General features: G+C 47.8%; 1 protein-coding gene across 1 annotated transcript in view; it reads right to left on the bottom strand.

The window, feature by feature from the left end:
- The window catches only part of LOC144158181 (potassium channel subfamily T member 1-like), a 254,850-nt gene that overhangs the window by 113,064 nt on the left and 121,270 nt on the right, over positions 1–20,516 (bottom strand). The window contains 2 exon segments of the mRNA XM_077688863.1: positions 358–441; positions 2,789–2,863. Coding sequence (XP_077544989.1) covers positions 358–441; positions 2,789–2,863 — 159 coding nt within the window.

The raw sequence follows: 20,516 nt of genomic DNA on the forward strand, positions 1-20,516 counted from the left end.
AGTGGTGGGAGGTACATGCTGGGTGCGCGGTCAGATTAACTTGTGCCCTCGTTGCGTGCATACTTGGTAGCCTGTGCGTGCTACGTATGTGCATAATGCAATACGGAGTGAACTGTATCGCGCAGGGTGTTTGGACAGCTCAGAGAGCTGACGCTGCTACTAAATTGGAAGAAGGGATTGGAGTGACTTCTACCGACTTCTCTTCTGTATTCAGCTCTAATATTTCGCCAAGAGTGATGAGGCCATGTCAATCTTGGCGGAATAATACCAAATTAAGAAAACACACACGTACACATACACACACACAAGAAATGAGAGAGAGAGAGAGAGAGAAAGAGAAAAAATGAAAATACTTACAAACATGTTTTCGAGTACAAACTTCGCAAGCCAGCAGTTAAGAAACACTGGTATAAATACATTCCGTAAAGGTGCATAAAATATCTGTAAGAAAGCACAAAACAGGTAACAATTAAGAAACAGGTCATCTGCGATTCATGGGATGACTAAGCCGATAGTTGCACGCCATACCACCTGGTCAGGTAGCACGAAAGAATTAGTGAATCACGGGTCGGTGACCGAGTTAATGAAACAAACAGCGGCTAGGGAGCACTAGACGGCGCCCTTGATTACAATAAAAGCAATCCTAGTTTCTAGGACTGCTTTTGTTTTTAATTAGAAGAGCCGTATTGCTCCATAAACGTCATTTTATTTTATTGATTTGGTCCGTGATCCCTGCTTCATTTTCTCGGATGACTAATCGGGAAAAAGGAATGAAAGAATACATTATCAAGAGGCTACGCAACAAGCTCCGGTACTGCGTTACAAATGGTGTAGCCAATCAGGGTTTCAAACATAACAGTCGTGATAAGAAACAAATTGACCAGTGGCTCCCGTGTTTTGCGGAAACGTAGCGCACTATGGTTGGTCAAAGGCAGTAGCTACATAACTCAGGAATTCCGTCGAAATCAAATTATTTCTATTATCACGGTTCAAAAGTTCCAGGTTAGTTTAAGCAGCGGATCTCAATTATTCGATGTTCTGAGGAACAATTATTGGCTCCAGGTAAACAGAAAAGCAGTTGGCATCCTTTTCAAGGTCTGCGATGATTTGAAGGTCCCCGCAAATATTATTTCGCTGCCGTCACTCTCTAAAGACCTTGCAGTGCTACGCCGACAGAAAGTTTCAAGGGGACACTATAAGGAGTTGTAAACATTCAAAATACTTCAAACATTCAAGCATTCAAAATACCTCAAACATTCAAACATTCAAAACACTCAAAATTCAAACATTCAAAATACAACGTTTAAATTTAGAGTGTGTACATCTTGTTTGGGTCGTTTGGTTATTTTACGCGCATTTTTTTTTCTTTCACAAGAAAGCTGGGTCAAAAATGTCTCGTTTCTGTTGCACCATCGTATTCCCACATCTGATCACGTCGGCAGTGACAGCCCACTTGGTAATAATAATGAGCAGGTCGAAAATAAAGGTTGGAGGGCCCGTTTAACCGCCAGAAATTATGTGCGAATGAAGACAATTCTGTATTAACGACGAATTACGAGAAAGAGAACATGAAAATACTGGAATGATATAAAAATGCGTTGGAGACAAGTGCGACCTCACTGTCGCAGTTCGCGAGATGACCGCGGATTGGACCGTTGGTGCTTTCTCTTCTTTCAAGGTAAAAAAAAAAAAAAACCTTCCGCTGACTGCAAACTGCGCGATTAGTTGAGCGGAGTTACAAGATGAAGCTACAAAGAAGAGCTCGACAAATTCACTTCATGCTTCTCTTTAAATGTCAGGGCCGACCTGCTCGCACCATTTTGCACTATTCCGCGCAGTGTTAAAGCTTGTGATGTCCCTTGGGGCTATGCCGGTAATTTTTTTAAAATTACGGCGTAAAAATGTTTAAATAACAACTCGGGTTCGCCCATTTCTGCCCGGCTGTGAACGTACCGAGTATATAGTTCCTGCAGGAAGCTACGTGGACCGTATATGTTTCCTTCATTCGTGCCAGTCGAATGCGCGATCCACACTGGAGAAATTACTCATGCGACTAGGATGGTGCGGATAGAATTTAAATAGAACGCCGAGTAGCGCCAAAAAGGGGGTTTGCCGACTTTCTTAAGTGTCATTGGTCGTCAGCCTGCATATGAAGCAAACGGTGCTCACGATAAGACAACATAAGACGTTCACACCTTTTTGTGATGCATTCTGTACGCCTTTTCAGTCACGTTAGGCGTCCAAATTATTTTAACAGCAGCTACGGCAAGGAGAATCTGGGAGCACAGTATTGTGCGTATTCATGCTCTATCGAGCTCCTGCAAGTTTAGCAGATTCAGTTTTGTAGTTTTCTCGTCTTATTCTGTCAGCTTTCTGATATTGAGGGATGCGACAGTGGTAAGGTAAGCCTGTGCAAAAAATCTCGGATATATTTCTGGCAGCCGAGCCGACGCGTCTAAAGGAGGACTTCATAGGTTCGTTTCTGTGGACGTTGCTGTGCATTCGTTTGTTCGGAGAAGCGACATGACTTTGGTGATGGTCAGGTGCAACGCAGCGGAAGAACGAGGGAAAGAATGAACAGGAACCACACGAAGGCCCAGTGTGTGTCCTTATCTTCACTTTTGCCTTGTTCTCTTTGCTTTCATACTGAATTGAAAATTGGACCTATCAGCCCGCGCAAGATGGTCAATATGTTAGCTTTACTGCTGCTGCACACAGCCTAAATGGGTAGATAGATATAAGAAGCTGGAAAGCAAAAAAAAAAAAAAAATGAAGGCCGGTTACTTACAGTGACTATAAATGGTACATTGTTGACAATCTCCAGAAGAAAGCGGAAAGACAGGAGTTGTCTCCATATATTACCCTGCAAAGATCAACAGAGCAATAGTAAGAAATATTTAGAGATTATTGAGCAGTAAATGAAAATTAGTACAATGTGCATATCATGACACGAACGCCGTCACAATACAAGAAATTCATTAAACAGCTATTCTTTTCTATTGTATAGGTATGAAGGTATCATTGTAACTATAAGCGAAACTGTTTTGTAACACCACGCGCTGCTCACAATGTTTTGAATTTGTTTCTGTTCTTGCATTTTGCATTTTACTTTGTTTTTTTCTGTACCCCAAATTTAAACATCTTGGTACAAAAATTGAAATCCCATCCAGTTGTATCCAGATATATCAGTGTGTGCTAGTGTCTTCTTTTCCTTGCAAATTTTGCTTGTAAATTTTTTTCTTGCACTTTTTATTTTTTTCTTGTACTTTTTATTTGCTTTGTCGTACCGCTTGCGGCTGAGGGTGGCGTGGCCTTCGTCAGGCAACTGGTTTGCCTCTAGCCATGCCCCCCAAGGCAATGTTTTGTAATATTGCCTTGAATAAACTTGAACTTGAACTTGAACTTGAACTTGCGTAACACTGCGCCCACAAAACGTGACACACGGTTTTGGTGCGCGAACCACAAAATGTCGTTCAAAATCCGCACACATCGCTGCCTTTTCGCCACATGCCGTTCAGCTATATCTACTGCAGTATTGGATCCAGCATGTCACTTGCGTTGAAGCCCACGCATAGATGGCTCAGCCCGAACGCCCATAACGAGAAGACTGAGGGATCAAACGCCGGCGAAACAGCCGTTAAACCATCGCCGAGTCAGTTGGTACCGCAGCGGCGAGGCTCCAAGAGAGTGCATCTTCGACGCCTCTCGGAAGCAAATCACGTGACGTGACGTCAGACCTGTTACACTTTGCGCTCCGGCGGCTCAAGGTTATTGCGACGCAATGAATGACATTTCGAGACATTGCGTAGTAGAGATATTGCTCTCAAATGTGCCCTGAGTTTTGCCACTGAGCAGTGAGAACATCACGCTTGCAACGGAGGGCAAATGCCACAACCGCAGAAAAAAATACGGCATCTAATTGCATGTTGTGTGTCTTGTGTCTTTATTCGCCAAATTTTCTTTGTTGATGACACGGATTGGTCCCTTGAGTGGACTGTGGTGAAGCGAAACCACGAGACTGACTTCGAGCGTGTAGCGATTGCGCGGTCAGGTGCATCTTGGTGAAAACTATACCAGTGGAACTTCGTTTTTCAGAATTAAAGCCGCGAACTGTTGCGAGGCGTTACTGAGTATGCGGCCATTTGAAAGTGTTTTCCTTACCGCTGGGAACTAAATGAAGACGGACGTCTGCTTCTTCATTCCGATACCACGGTTTTTTAAATGGTTTCGCCCGAGATACGGAGGTGGTGGTTGAAGTTTTAAAGGGACCCTGAACACTTTTTTTGAACTTTTCTTGAAATCTTAATGCTTGGAGAGCGTAGTCACCCAACACACCCAGTACTTAGATAAGGGAGTCGCAAAGTGCCTCAGCTAAAAATTACTGCTCTATGCCCACCAGATAACTTGAAAACTCACTCCAAAAATTTTTCTCTCTTTCGCGGTCTTGACGTTCTTCTACGGCTCGAATTATGTCACTAAGGCCATGTAGCAGCTGTTGGCCGGTTTTCCTTCAGTTGCAGCAATGAACGCTTTTCTATAGCAACGTTAAAAATAAAGCCACAAAAACAAAGCACAAACAGAAGGCGCATCTGGTGCGCCGAGCAAATCACGCAGTGCCGATCCGTGCTAGCGATAACTGTAGCTCTTGCAGTGCTTCCAGGCGCAAAGGAAAGAGTGAAAGCGTTTATCGAAAATGTTTCAAGGTCCCTTTAACATCGGCGCCTGGGGGCCACCCCCAATACACGTGATGAACGCGTGATTAGGCTAACTTACATCTGGCGCCCCGCCGTTCGGTAAGCTGAAATGAAGTGGCGGCACGAAGTTGCTTTCGTAAATTAAACGTCATCTTTAAACCACAACGCACATTTTGCATTGACAGAGCACTGCTGAATTTCTGTTGAGCAGTCTTGTTTTAAATGTAGACACATTTCTTTAATTGATTGATTGTGGGGTTTAACTCACGGGCGCTACACAGGCAATAAGGCGCACCGCAGTGGAGGGCTCCGGATTAAATTTGAACACCTGATGATCTTTAACGTGAGCCGAAATCTCGAAAACACGGCGTTTTCGATTTTCGCCTCCATCAGAAAAGCGGCCGCAGCGGCCCCAGGGGCTTCTTTGCGTTAAAGAAATTATTACTCGTAGAATGGTCACCCGTAGTAAGAAAAACTGCATGCCTATGCATACCGCTTGCTTATGAAATCTGTTGTTGCTGAGTTTTGTTTTACATCTATACGGTTACTATGAGTTGAAATAGGCTTTAAAAATGTTTTACAATCCCTGCCTAAAGAATGTCGAGAGAAGCGCAAAATCTTCTTGACATCATGAGTGCGTCAAAAGCCCACCAAAAACCTCCGCTGAAAGTGCGTCCAATCGATCGTCAAAACTACAAAGCCCCGAATCGCAAACGAAGAACGAACCCTTTGGAGTGCGACAAGAAGCGAGTGGAGAAGCACAGCATGGCAGGCCTAATATAGTGCAAAAGCGTTTAGAAAAGCGTACGAAAAAGAGCTGGGTGGTCACCTGTATCCAACCCCCATTCTTTATTCATTCCCAATCTTCTTTTTTCACCCGTGCTGTTTTAAAAGGTCTAAACGGGAGGCGCCCGTTGTCAGTGACACTGAACTGCACCATGAGTATTGGTCGCAAAATAGTTCCTAAACCAGCGTGCTCAATCGTCTTCATTAAGTTAAATAGCTGATTCGTATGTATATTAAGGCTTAATATACCCATGAAAAAATGATGACGTGACCAAGACTTTGTTCGAAGACGCAAATAGGGAGAAAACAGAAATGAAAGGTTGAGCACAAATGCCCGTTCGTATAATTGCAAAAGTTGGCGGATGAAACATAAAGCACGTTTCAATACAACACACCATCAATAAAACATGGGGCGAGGCCAGTCTTTCTAGTAGGCAAATACTTCTCTCGGTCTTTCTTAGGTATCTAGTATACATTTATAAGATGAAAGTTCTGCGACAAGGGACCCTGCAAATCCCGCACGGGTGAGACTTTCTATTTTATCCAGTGCTTCTCACGCTTGGTTCAATCTTTGAAACGCACTCATTCTTATGAAATTCAATTTGCTCACGCTAAGGCACTGCGCCGGCTGGTAATGCGGAACCGAAAAATGTTCTTCGCCGATGGCGTACACCGTCCACGATGTTCCAGAACTTGGCAGGTCGTTCAAATTTCTTGCGCTGGACTCTGACGATTGATCTTCTTACGATACCGAAGAACGACTCGGCCTGAAAATCTAATTAAAGGTGGCACATTTGAGCTACCCCCTACAGTTCAAACAAATGACGACCGACGACAAGGCCGTTCGATTCAAGGTACATACGCTGCAGTCACATCTAGGTACCTCGGTGAGTAACAAAGATTCCAGTCATTACTCTTACAAAAAACAAAATAAAAATAAAACCAAAAAAGAAACATGTACATGCTCTTTCACTAATCTATTTAGAACAGCGGGCGGGAAAAACGTTTCTGCTACTGGAGGGGACAAAGCGAGTGTGGTTATCCAGTTTCGTTTCCCTCAAAGCGTTTTCAGGAAACCAAGTAACGCGTCCTGCTGTGCCGGGATTTCTCAAGCAATAGCATGTAATGTAATGTAATGTAATATAATATAATATAATATAATATAATATAATATAATATAATATAATATAATATAATATAATATAATATAATATAATATAATATAATATAATATAATATAATATAATATAATATAATATAATATAATATAATATAATATAATATGATATGATACATAAAGCATAATACGCAAATACCGATCATTCGTAAAATACAGTTTATTAAAGGTCCAATATAAGCGTAAGAATAAAAAAAAGTATCCAGAAACAAAAAATGGTAGGATGTTTATGCTAGCGCCTGATACGGATGCAAAGGCGTAAGCCACTAGGGCCCCCTGTCATGCGGTGCTTCTCTCCAATATCCTCCTTGCACCAACCATAAAATTTACGTGTTTTTTAAGCGAAGCTTTCTATGCCTCATTGATGGCGTCGATGCCCGAGCAAAACGCACTGCAGGAAAGCCAACGTTACAGAATGGGTTTTACAATATGATGATAATGGATGTGCGAAGGCCCATCAAGTGCCTCAGAAGGAAAAAAAAAGGTTTCTCTGGTCGGAATCAAACCTGAGTCCTTCGCGTTCTGAAGCAGACGTTCATCCTGTTGCACCAATCCGACACGTTCGAATCAGTATGGATTTTGGACTTTGACTTTGAATTAGGTTGCATGCGAGAAAGCATCGAGTTTAAACCATCTTTTTCTTAGGAAAAGGGCTTTGATATTTTAATACTAAGCTGCGCCCTTACAGCATCCGCTTATATATAGGCATCTTGCACTGTGCAAAATTCGCAGCAAATCATACAGTGCAGTACAGCCTCCAAAAGTTTTAATAATATAGCGGGAGAGACGACCGACCGCCATGTCAGCGCCTTATCACGGTGTTCCGCAGCGACATAGGCGAGAGTACGCGCACGCGCATAGGGCCGTCTGCTGTGTGAATGTCGTCTGCTACGCTGTTTCCTTGAGAGTGGCACACCCCATGCCACTGCATCTGAATGCAGGTGTAGCGTCGGCGCGCTAAACCTCATAGTCAATCAAATAAACCGGCGCCGGCCAGCTCGATTTTTGAGAAGACTCTGCCTAACGTTTGTAGCGTGATCTCTCACGTGCTGTGCTCCTCGCCAGTTCCCGTGCGTTTACGCCTGAAGTCGGGAGTACAGACGCCGAGTTCGCGAAGCCGGTCGCCGCGGGTATTAGCGTGTCCTAACGCGGTCCACTTTGGGAGAGCCGTGAAAGCCTGCGGGCACAACGATCGCGCGCCTGCCAGTCAAGACGAAGTTTCAGCGGCAAGTTCGGAAATCCATGTCAGGTGCAACAGCCGGGTCTCCGACGAAGGGAGAGTGACCACTATGCAAGCTGCGCGAATTTTTTTTCTGCGCTGCCGCCTTCAAGATATTTACGTGGTAGTTTACCTTCTGTGTGTTTAAAAAATGTAGTGATTTTGTTCCGTATTTTGATCTGATGACGTTATCTCGGACGCAATGTATCTGAATGCATCGGTGGCTTGGCTGTTGATAGCTGTCTCTATGATAGGGCGCTGGTTATGTTCACGTTGTTTTAATTCGACGAAAGATGTCTAGCGCTTTGTGTACTACCCATGATGATGATGATGATTTCTATTGGTTTCCCCTTTGTATCGGGGTGATGACATGTCATCTGACCCAGACAATGACGCCTGGCGCCACCACGATTTGTGAATTGGCGCTCTGCTCCCAAGGCAAGCTTCCTTTCCCAAGGCTTCCTGTGCTAAGGAGGTCTCCCACAAAGGAATGAATACAGTTCAATTAACTTTCATTCCTCCTGCCCAAGAACAAATAATGCAGGCAAACATACTGAACGATACGAATAAACATACACCGATTTAATAAATACTCTGTCATCATCACTCAGATATCATTCGGACACCTGGCCCGCGGAAATGTTTGGCAACGTTCGGGAAGACGCTCGCCCGTGAGTTAAGAATCCGGGCATCAAACATCCCCTCTGGAGAGGTCGGATGGCAGTGACAACGCGAACAATATACTGAGAGATCTTAAAATTAACAGAAGCAGAACAGATCTTAAACTGAACAGGGATCTCAAACTGAACCTCCGCCCCCCCCCCCCCCCTAACCCAGACAGGCAGCAAGCAGTATTCCTAAGACAAACGCAGAGTAACACCGTATACATGCACCCCAGCTAGACGACGTCTTCTCTCCAAAGGAACACTGTGCAAACACTGTGGTAGATATCCCAATCAGCAGCATACCCTATGGTGATGTCCTTAACATAATGCTCCAAATGTACCTAACTTACGGACCCCAACGCAGCTATCACACCCTATCGACCCAACCTGGCTGACTCTCGCTTCTTTTTTCGAAGAGCAGCTAGCTCTAGTGCAATGAATAAAAACGCACTACAACATAGTTTAGCATTCAATGAAGATGACTTGTAGTGGGGTGGTCTGAACCGCCGTTGGTTCGAAATTGAGTTCTCTCTCTCTCCAGGGAACTGTCATGAAGTTGCCGACCGAAGAGGCTGGTTCAAGACAAATATGCCCAGCACAAGCAAAAATAAGCCGTGCCCAAGGCTGTTTTCTTATTTCTTATACGAGACATGCCCCTACGTGACCTCTTTACTAATACCGCGGTGATGACGTTGTTATGAATCAGGGTGAGGAGTCCCGCCGTCGCGCAGCTAAGAGTCGAGCTACGCCAGCCACAGCCAATGCCTGTGTACTGTGGTGAAATTCGCTGTATGGCGGCAGGTCCACCCAGCGGATGGATGTTACGCGCTGGAACATGTAGTCGTCTACTGAGCTGCGGCGCCGGCGAGAACGTTCCCGTGCATGCCCGCCGGCCCTGAGCGGCCGCTCGCGTCCTGTGAGTCACCGGCGCGCCTGGCGCAGTGGGAGTTGTTTTGTTTGTCAGTGCTTGACTATTTGAGAGAGAGAGAGAGAGAGAGAGAGAGAGAGAGAGAGAGAGAGAGAGAGAGAGAGAGAGAGAGAGAGAGAGAGAGAGAGAGAGAGAGAGAGAGAGAGAGAGAGAGAGAGAGAGAGAATAAACTTTGTTTCGAAAACTTCGTGTCGAATCCTGCTTGACCATTGGATTTCAGGGTTGAAAAGAAAACCCGGGAGTGCGTTGTTAGACTAGTATCCAGGATTTTACTCTGCCCGTTGGAGCTGTCATGTTGTCGCACCCCAGTGTGCTGTAACATGGTTTCCTTTGCTCGCAATGAAATAAACAAAATAAATTTGGCATATGGCGTTTCGTCCTCGAAAGCGGCTCGCTAGCAAGCTATCTCGACGAGACTGGCCGTACTCGCACGCGACTTTCGGCCTGTGAGCCCGACTGCCAGCCGTATCCACGTACGTGACGCTGGACCGGATCACGGAGAAAGATATACATATGCAATCGGGAAGGATGAAGGCATTCTTATAAAGCAATCACTAATGTGGGGGCCAACCGATCTTTTCCAGAAGTTGAGTGAACAAAACTATACGCCTCGAGCGCTCCCTGTAGGAGCGCCACTGAAATCCTCCTAGTGGCCCGTTTCGAAAGGAGCCGCGGAACGCCCCTGCCGGCTCCCCACTTTCGCCGCTGCTTTTGAGGCACGTTTACGGCTCAAATTTACCGTTTGTGTGCGTTCGAAATACATATTAATGGGAAGCAGTCACTGCGTTCGCAAATGTGGTGTGAGAGTGTAAACGTCTGACGCGATCCTAGTGTGGTACATCTAGTTTGTATGAGCGCCAGGTTTGTGTCACGGACCAGCGTCGCGAAGCCGGCATAGTACGGAGCTGATTGCAATTCCACTGCTATGGAATTGATTAACAGTGTCGTCTTCAGCAGCGTTTCCTCAGATGGCCATGCTACGGCTATACGCTATGATGTATATCGGTTTTAGGCGCTTACAACACTACCTCGAGGAGCACTCATACCTGACAATCCGCCATTTACGCTTGCCACTATTATACCTTGGATATTGGGGACTACCGTGGGCAAGCAATGTGGCATGAACTTCACGAATATTCCACGAAAGAAGTACAATAGCTAATACAAAATTATACTCGGGAAACAGCACACGACATAGAATTTATTGCTGGGTCGTCTTGTCCTGAAGAGAGGGCTTGCAAACATTCATCTGCTACATATATCCTCCGCGAAAAGCGCGACGACAGGCTTATAGAGCAAGCCGCGTCCGCGATTATACGCTTCTTCGGAACATCGTCATATGACACAGGGAGACTGCAGACACTAGTACAAATTAAAATCAGAGGGCCTTATCACATACCACACTCTTCCAACGGCACCTTTTATCCTTTGTGAACTGCCCACCCTGTACATCAAAAAATGCGTCCGCCGAGTGATCAGCTGTTCGTTGAAGTCAAAAATCAAAAGGAAAGTGAACACGCAGCTTGCGTGTGTGATTACTAACACGTTCATTCCATGATTTTGCCCCGCATTCCAACGCAACAATAGTTGAGCGTCCCCCTCCCCTCATGTCCTGCGAAATAGCAGTGCATTTCGCATCTACTGGGGTAAGGTGAGTCCTACCAGGGTTAAGTTTAGACGAACGTTTTAGCATTTACAAAGCAGCACTGAGTTTTTTAAATCCCGTGCGAGCTATTCTGTTTCTTCCCGACTTGCAGACCCTTTATTATTCCGTGGTTTCCTTAACTTTCCTTGGTTCTTGCTACAAGGCGTGAATGTGCACACATTTAACGAAGGAGAGCTTTGCACTGTGCTTAACATATAGCGTGGATTATACTCCCTTAAAAAACACAAGTGGTTTAAGGTATTGGGATATTCACATCCCCGAGACAGATTTTTCTACGGCGTATATATTGGAAGCCAAGCCGCATTCGTTGTAGGCGTTGCAAGACGAAACAAACCTCTCACTGTGCGAGTATCAGATCTAAACAATGCGGCAATAGAATACCCTTGTCTGACGTGTTCGGAGGTGACAATGGTGGTATGCTGCTGCCGTCGCTGACGCCTGTAATAGCGGTCAGGAAACGCGCGAAACCGCGTCCACGAATAGCTTTTGTTGGCGTTCGAGCACTCTCCCAAGCCAATTTTTTTTTTCAAGTTTTGAAGCACTCATAAGGTTTTTTTGAAGTGACCTAAACGTACTTTTTACTTACAGACGTGATCATAACAAGTTGTTTAGGGCGCGGAAAGGCAGAAACAGTCGAAAGAGAACCAAAACATTGCATGAGCCCCTATTAGCCATCCAGCGCTCATCCCGTACGCGCTGCGGCGGAGCGGCGTATATTCTGAAGCAGATTAATTGAGAAGTTGAGAATGCCATTGACATTCCCATCCTCGAATAGGAGATGCAGTACGAATTTAAGTTTCCGGCCATAGTGATAGCGAATAAAGGGTATAAACTTCACACGAGAAAGAATTGACACTAATTTTAATTACATGCATTAAGATTCGAATCCGTGCAGAGCTCGAATGAGCTGGCGAAAACACAGAAAAAGGTTTCGCAACAACAGAAGTTTCACACGGCGAAAGAAGGAACCTATGCACGAAAGAGTATTTCAGAGCTTCTTTTACCACGGCAGCAACAGTGATCGTGGACTCCTTAGCCCTAGCGTGTATGCGAGAAAACCCCAATCCACAAGACGCGAACAAGGCTACGTATATTGACTGAGACCATAAAAAAGTCCTCGAATACAATGAGAGTAAATTACATTGGTCCCCTGGAAAATCATAGCAAATTTGCTTTAATAAACCAGATATGCGAACCGAAGAATGAAGCCAACCGCAACGAGAGCTCAGATAGCCGTTGGCTATCAGGCCCTTCTTAAATGATTCAAAGTTGCAACTGAAATATTGCCCAAAAGTGTTCCAAATGTGCAGGTATTCGGGAAGCTTAGAACGATGCCTACAAAACGACTTCACAGACGCAAGCACCAGACACGCTCTAAAAACGTCGAAGCTATGAATATTTTGTACAATGATTTGACACAGCCACAGCCAAAGCAGCGACCAAATACTCGGTCTGCGTAAATCGAAGATATCATGGACCCTACAATTTCTCTAGAAGCGCAGAACTATTCACGGGGAGCAGACAACTTAGAAAGCTGGCTTCTAGCAAAACCAGAAAGAACTGCACGCTAAAATTGCAAATATAGCGGTCGCAGGCGTCAAGTTCAGAAGGCTGCAACTCCAAATGATGACGACTGGTCGGACTGGCGAAGATAACGTGGAACACAGAGTCAAGACCGGAGAAAGGTGTTGAACTTTTTTCTGCAGGAGACCTCAACTACAAGGTTCACAAACTGGGAAAAATTTAGACCTATGGTTCGACGATGTACTACAAAGACACATTGTTTTTGCTGGACGTAAAATCCGCGAGGTGTCAAGACGCTGTTTAAAGCGAAGGTGGTGAAGGTTGAGCCTCTTTTTCCTTCTGCTGTAGATGTGCGTCACGCAGGGGTACCAGCAGGTTCCCAGAGCCACCGATAGAGGACGCAGTGGTCTCGCCGCCGGCGGCGTCTCAGAAACCGGTTTCCGGACCTGCCGAAAGAGCGCGCCGTAGTTTCACAAGGGCTAGAGTTTCTCTATATACAGTAGAATCTCGATAAACTAAAATCGCTTAAACGGAATTGCCGTTTAAACGGAACAGTTGCCTGGAATTTGGTTGGTTTTGAATTCAGATAACGTAAAAAAACTCTCGGTAAGCGGAACAAAAATTTCCGCATCACCGTGTAAACGGAACCAGAAATGGAACTTCTTGTGAAATCCACTGGCATGAGAATCAGCTTTTGACGGTTCCGGCTGTTTCGTTCTTGTTTTTTTTCTTCCTCCATGCTTTTTTAGCCTTGTTGTCCTCGTAAGCCTCGTCTCGTAAGTGGTTAGCGGTGTTAACGCAACGAATGCAACATCGCAGTTCTTGTTCCAGTCGTTCGGTCTCGATTCTAGACGCTGAGGCTACAGGGCTCACCTCCTGTCGCCTCGTTCGTGCCATCGTTGTGCTATTCGTCGTTCATTACCACGTTGCCGTCTTCTAAATTCGGTGGCTCAGTAAGCACTCGCGATGTTTAGGCCTCTAGCCTCCGTGAAGATGCAGTTGCAAGGACTCAAACAAAAATAATTGACGCATTTTGTAGTGCACAGCGACTCATTGTTGCCAAATCCACTTTGTGAATGCTGCGCCAACGCTTCTTGTAGTTTTCTTGCTTTCTGAAAACTATCAGCTACAGTCACTTTCTAGTGGTTAGAGTTCCATGAAATGCCCTTAGAAGTGTGTACGCACATAAATTTGCACCTTAGAACATCTCTCTCAGTATAAACGGAACTCCTGTTAAACGGAACTAATTTTTCCGGTCCCTTGAAGTTCCGTTTATCGAGAGTCTACTGTAGCTCTTGTCAAGGGCGGGTTCCTCTCCCTCCGCTAGGAAAGGGAGAGAGAAGGGCGCCTCCAGTCATTAAGGTTCAACGGCCGATTCCTTTGTGCGAACCGTAGAATTTGCGCGGCGACGGCGCTTCCTTTGTCGGGCGAGCGCCCGTTGACGTTCAAGCCGGCACATTAGAACCACAGCTCCGCTATTTCAGGAGATTTCACACTTGGTAAAAACAGTATGATTTTTTGCTCCTACGTAGACTTCAACTTCGTTGATCAAGAACTCGACAATTTGCCCTCCACTGACTTCACTGTTTACATTCTTATGGGCGATGACTTTGTAAAGGAATCCGCGAGTTGGCAAACGCTGTTTACCCGCATGTACTTGCTTTCCATGGACTCCACTACTTCGCTCCCATGAACTTTTACACACCGTAAACTTGTTCGGTCATGCTCCTGCTAATGAAGATGTTGATAAAGAAGGTACCCTGACTCCCTCGTTATTGTCATCGTCATCATTATGAGTTTGTTCGTAAATGCGAAGTGTCTTTCACTACACCAAGATGCATCCTTCCTAAGTGAACTTGCTATTAAACAGGTCAGGATTGGCAGCAACAGAATTCTGCATGACTTGCAATAAATTGGAACAGAACCAGAATTTATCTCAGCCGCGAGATAAGAACTACTGCACTGTACGGTACTTACTGTGCACACACGCACACACGCACGAACACACACACGCACACAAAAAAATCTACTCTCTGCTTCAGAATTTTCATCTCGGTAGCACGAATAATTTTTCGAGCTAAGCTTGTAGTGGCATCGGTGGTGGCGTACGCCGAAATACTTTGCGGGAAAGCCAACTTTATCCACGTGCGCTTATGCCACGATGATGATGACCTTTAAGTGTTGGGCCTTGGCCCGTACCCACTGGGGGGGACTGTCCAGGGATAAAGTGTTGACTGTACTCCTGTTGGAGCATATAGATTGAATTACAGATTGAAACCCTCTCGGTGATTCCCTTTCTCGAGCCAGCTCTCACTCGGCGTTCCAGGCTGGCACCGCACCCGCGCACAAGTGTCACGCTATACCACAATGGGAGCCAATCAGTGTCGTCGCTCACATCACGCCACATAGGAGGAGCGATCGTTTGCTCTCGTCGGGCAGTTCACGTTCTAGATTGACACAGGCTGACCGGGCGTGGTTGAAGAGCGGTTAGCCATTAAAGAACGTAAACGTTCCCATAATTGCAGAAGAATGATTTGCCATAACGTATACCAAACATTTGCGTTCGGGTAAAGCTCAGCGAAATAAAATAGTTTGTTTCGGTCGATCGATGAATTTTGCGCTTTCATTTAGAGCATTGCCACTTGATTTTGGCAAAAGTGTTTCCTTTGTCGTTTTGTGGTCATTGCAGCTGCATTTTGGTCGTTTTCACGATCACGGAGATTAGGTTTCACGCGAACCATACGTTATCCCGCCCCGCACCCCCCCTATGGGGTACATCTGGTTATTTTTGTTCTGTCATGTCAGCCATATTCTTATTTGCATTCCTAAACTGCACGTGTCGCTTTCTAGCACTGGCCAGTACACCTACGCGCGTATGGCCACGATGACGACGACGACGACGAATCAGCTGCACCAGCAGAAGGAGGAGCGCTTGTTTGATGAAAGCCACCATTTGGCTGGGTTCGATGGTTCAAAACACCCCTCACGCGAGACGGCCAACGTGACCGGGCCGGACGAAGAGCCTGTACCTGGGAGGGAGTCCCTATGCAGCCTACATGGTCGCCGATACTGCCCTCAATTCTGCCCGTGGCGCGCCTACCGATGTTGCGGTGCCAGGGCCATTGAACAGTGGTGGTGGATTAATTACCGAGGACTCGCAATGCCTGCAGCCACTACCACACCGCGCCATTCCTGTCAGTCGTCACCGCGCCATTCCTGTCTCGAGACGGCCAATGTGACCGGAGCCGACGGCGTCGCCACGCGCGATATTCCTCTCTCGAGACGGCCAACGTGACAGGAGCTGAGGGCGTCACCAACGGCGCCATTCCTGTCTCAAGGCGGCCAACGTGACCGCGCCCAACGGCGTCGCCAACCACGCCATTCCTGTCTCGAGACGGCCAACGTGACCGGGCCTGACAGCGCCGCCAACCGCGCCATTCCTGTCGCGAGACAGCCAACGTGACCGGGCCGGACGGCGTCGCTACCTGCGTCATTCCTGTGTCGAGACAGCCAACGTGACCGGGCCTGACGGCGTCGTCACCCGCGCCACTCCTGTCGCGAGACGGCCAACGGGACCGGGCTGGACGGCGTCGCCAACTGCGCCATTTCTGTCTCGAGACGGCCAACGTGACCGGGACGAATGGCGTCGCCACCCGCGCCATTCCTTCCTCGCGAAGGCCAACGTGACCGGTCCCGATGACGTCGCCACCCGCGTCATTCCTTAATCGCGACGGCCAACGTGACCGTACCCGACGGCGTTGCCACCCGCGCCATTTCTGTCTCGAGACGGTCAACGTGACCGGGTCCCATGGCGTCGCCACCCGCGCTATTCCTGTCTTGCGACGGGCAACGGCCAGAGTGACCGGGCCGGACGGCGCCGCCAGCCGCGCTATTCCTGTCTCGAGACGGCCAAAGTGAACAGGTCCGACGGCGTCGCCAAACGCACCATTCCTGTCTCGAGACGGCCAACGTAACCGGGTCCGACGGCGTCGCCAACCGCGCCATTCCTGTCTCGAGACGTCCTACGTGAGGGGACCCGACGGGCTCGCCACCCGCGTCATCCTTTCTCGCGACGGCCAACGTGACCGTACCCGATGGTGTTGCCACCCGTGTCATTTCTGTCTCGAGACGGCCAATGTGACCGGGTCCTATGGCGTCGCCACCCGCGCTATTCCTGTCTGGCGACGGCCAACGGCCAACGTGACCGGGCCAGACGGCGCCGCCAGCCGCGCTATTCCTGTCTCGAGACGGCCAACGTGAACAGGCCCGACAGCGTCCCCAACCGCGCCATTCCTGTCTCGAGACGGCCAACGTAACCGGGCCCGACGGCGTTGCCACCCGCGCCATTCATGTCTCGAGACGTCCAACGTGACGGGACCCGACGGCGTCGCCACCCGCGCCAGTCCTGTTGCGAGACGGCCAACGTGACCGAGCCGGGCGGCGTCGCCAACCGCGCCATTCCTGTCGCAGACGGCCAACGTGACCGGACCCGACGGCGTCGCCACCCGCGCCGCTCCTGTCGCGAGACGGCCAACGGGACCGGATCGGACGGCGTCGCCACCCGCGCCGTTTCTGTCTCGAGACGGCCAACGTGACCGGGTCCTATGGCGTCGCCACCCGCGCCATTTATGTCGCGAGACGGTCAACGTGATCAGGCCCGACGGCGTTGCCACCCGCGCCATTCATGTAGCGAGGCGGCGGACCCAACGGCGAGCCCGTGCCTAGGAGGGAGCCCCTACGCTGCATACAGGGTTGCCGATACCGCCCTCGCTTCTACCTGTGGCGCGCCTAGCGAGTACGTGGTTCCTGGCCTATTGGACAGTGGTGGCGGATTCATTACCGAGGACTGACTGCGCCTGCAGCTACTACCACAGGCGTCGACCCCCGGGAATTACTACGCGCAGTCATCGAGCGAACGGCCGTTTGCAGGACATCGCTTCTGTGCATGGTGTTGCAACCAGCGGCGCGTGAGCGGTGTGCCGCCCGGAGTCGTGCCGGTGCCGCCACCACTGCCTCTCTAAATCGACGACCAGCGCCAGATGTAGGGATTGTGCGGCTGCTACTAAAACCTTGGGAGTAGCGTAGAGCCCCCAGGAAGTCTTATGGACGCTATTTTGACAGCATGCCCCGGGAACACCACCGAAAAAGGCCATTACCCCGAAGATGAAATCGCTAAACGAATCCGCAAAGCCGGAGACGCCCAGAAGACAGAAGTGGTTTGAAACAAGACTTTAGCAGTGAGCTAGGATGGCTCATTGGACACGTTCAGAAGCAGTTCAGACGCAGGAATTGCGTATTATTATAAAAATAACAAAATAGCACTGGAATAAAATAACAGGACTATTATTGTGAAAAATGTAATATCAATGTAGTCACAGTACAATATTATGGAGAGATTTAGGTATGCGCAGTGCCTACGGTGTCGCAATGTTGTCAGATTATCGGTTAGCTGCGCTGAGTTTTCACGTAACTGAAATGACAAATGTTGGGCATCTTTTGCGATGAACTGGATGGATATTGCCGCGAACGATGTACGGGTTTGTTTATTGTTTGTTTTTAATGCCCGGCCGCGCCCGGCTCTGTTATCTGTGTCCCATGCGAAGCGCGTGTTCATTCTTTATTTTTATGCCGCATGGGCTATCTCATTCAGATAAGCAGAGTGTTTCGCCCTAACGCCGCTAGCCCAGAATAATCTTCTGTGATCTACAATGTTCTGGATGTGAATCGACGGTTCCAGAAACTCTCGCGCCGAAAGATAAAAGCCTGCACAGCAGACGCCGCGGAATTCGATTCTGCGACGCTCGCCGACGCAAGTCACTTTGTTGACCGCTGCTTCGCCGCCTCTATTCTTTTGAGTTATTAGGGGAGCACAAGTTCGCTCCAATAAACTTGTTTCTCCTTCAATACAACTGCGTCGTCCTTGTCTTCGTGACAATATTATACCCAGTGCGTGCATTCATCGTACTGTCGCAGTGGAGTAGATACCCTTGAAAGATTGTTTTCATGGTCAACCTTCTAAAATAGTACAAGCAATTTTCGTTCAACTTAAAGGGACACTGAAGTGATATGTAAACATTGCGGGATTACTAGCGCAAATTGTAGTCCGCATGGAGTCCCCAGGCCATGTTTCGACCACTCTGGGCACGTTTACGCGATTTTATTTAGTAGAAAAATTCGAAAATGCTGACCTCCTCTCTTTACGCTCGCCCATTTTCTGTGGCGTTTTCGTGTGACGTCGGGAGGAGCCGAGCTCGCAATTGGCTGCGCTACTGCACGGCTCCCCGGCCTTCAGACAGTCAGTCGGCCCAGCGTTTCGTCCGCCGGCCGCCGACGGGTCGTCGCAATTCGTTCGCTCAGTTGAAACGAAGCCAGGACACGTTTGTAAATGGAAGAATGTGCCTTTCTTTACTTGGTTAGTTTGTACACTGTATCTAGCTCCAAGTCAAGGTCGTTTCACACAAGCGCTGCACAAGCGCACATGCGACGCTTCGCTGACTGGTACGTACGCCAGTAGGAAAATATAAGGCCTCTTGAAGGCGGGAGAAGAGTCAGCGAAGTCAATATAGGTACTATGGAAATATAATCAACTGATATTTTTACCGTACAGCGTAAAACTAGGGTGCGGGAAGCACTTTTTTGCGCTGGGCGAAAAAGCACAGCGGCCAGCAGCACGCCTACGCATCTGCGAACGCTTTTCGGTCTAAGAAATGCAATTGCTAGACGTGAGGTATTGTGGAAACTTGGGGGATGCTTACTGCACGAGCGCAAAACAACAAATAGTCACCTAAGCTGCTTGGAATGCTAAAACTAAATAAAACTGCAAACTAGTTATACATTATATACCTTATATTTTCAAGGTCGGCCGCGCTCGCCTGTGGCCGTGTGGTTTGGAGCGCTAGGTATGTCAGCGCAAGTGTTTTGCAAGTCACAACTTCGAATCCCCGCGGGTACGTGCTTTTTTTATAAGTTAACTTTTTCGTTTTCCGCCGATGTTTTCTATACTGAGTTCACCTTTTTTTGGGCCGCAACGTTCATTGCTCCACGAACTAGTTCACAGAACGCGCGCACGCTGGCACTGGCGCGCTAGCGAGTTCTCGTTGGCGTGCTGTTGCCATAAGCACCGACTGCTTGCGGGCAGTGGGCACAGGCCAGAATCAACAGACCCTTGGCCTGGAGCGAACACGCTTTTTACGATACAGGCATGAGTGAGGCAACCTCCAAATATAGGGGAAAAGCGCATGGCATTTGAGCGTCTGCGGGACGCGGACGGCGTTCATGCACTGCGTAGGCCTCGGAATAGTGAATGCTACGATTCCAAGCCGTCCTGGGAGGCTTATCTTATGCATTTTACATCCGACAACATGGCATGATGATGATGATGATGATGATTTCTATTGGTTTGCCCTTTGTATCGGGGTGATGACATGTCATCTTACCAAAAAAGACTACTATACCTATGTTTTACACTTTTGGTTCAATACTAGCGCTGCTTAGGGCAGGCACAAAAAGCTTATTAGAAGCAGAAGCGCGGTACGATGATTACTGAGATATTGAGAATTCCCATCCAACAACGCCATTGGTTGTGTTTTACAGAACCGAAACCGAAACCGAAACTTGTTTGATTGCTTGGGCATCGTCCAATCACGGTGCCCCCTCCTCCAACGTCACAGTCTTAGTTGGTGCGGCCGCCGCAAACCGCGCATGATAGTTTTTCTTATTTCGCGCTTTGTAAAATAATTACCGATTTGTCAACCGGATAAACGATGAAAAGTGTGCTAATTTGAGCCAGTCTACGCAGTGCAAGCAAAAACGGGAGCTTGACAAATTCACTTCAGTGTCCCTTTAAACTGTGTTTTT

Source organism: Haemaphysalis longicornis, unplaced genomic scaffold (assembly GCF_048455015.1).
Source record: "Haemaphysalis longicornis isolate Haplotype H1 unplaced genomic scaffold, Haemaphysalis longicornis Haplotype H1 scaffold_1, whole genome shotgun sequence".
Lineage (NCBI taxonomy): Eukaryota > Metazoa > Arthropoda > Arachnida > Ixodida > Ixodidae > Haemaphysalis > Haemaphysalis longicornis.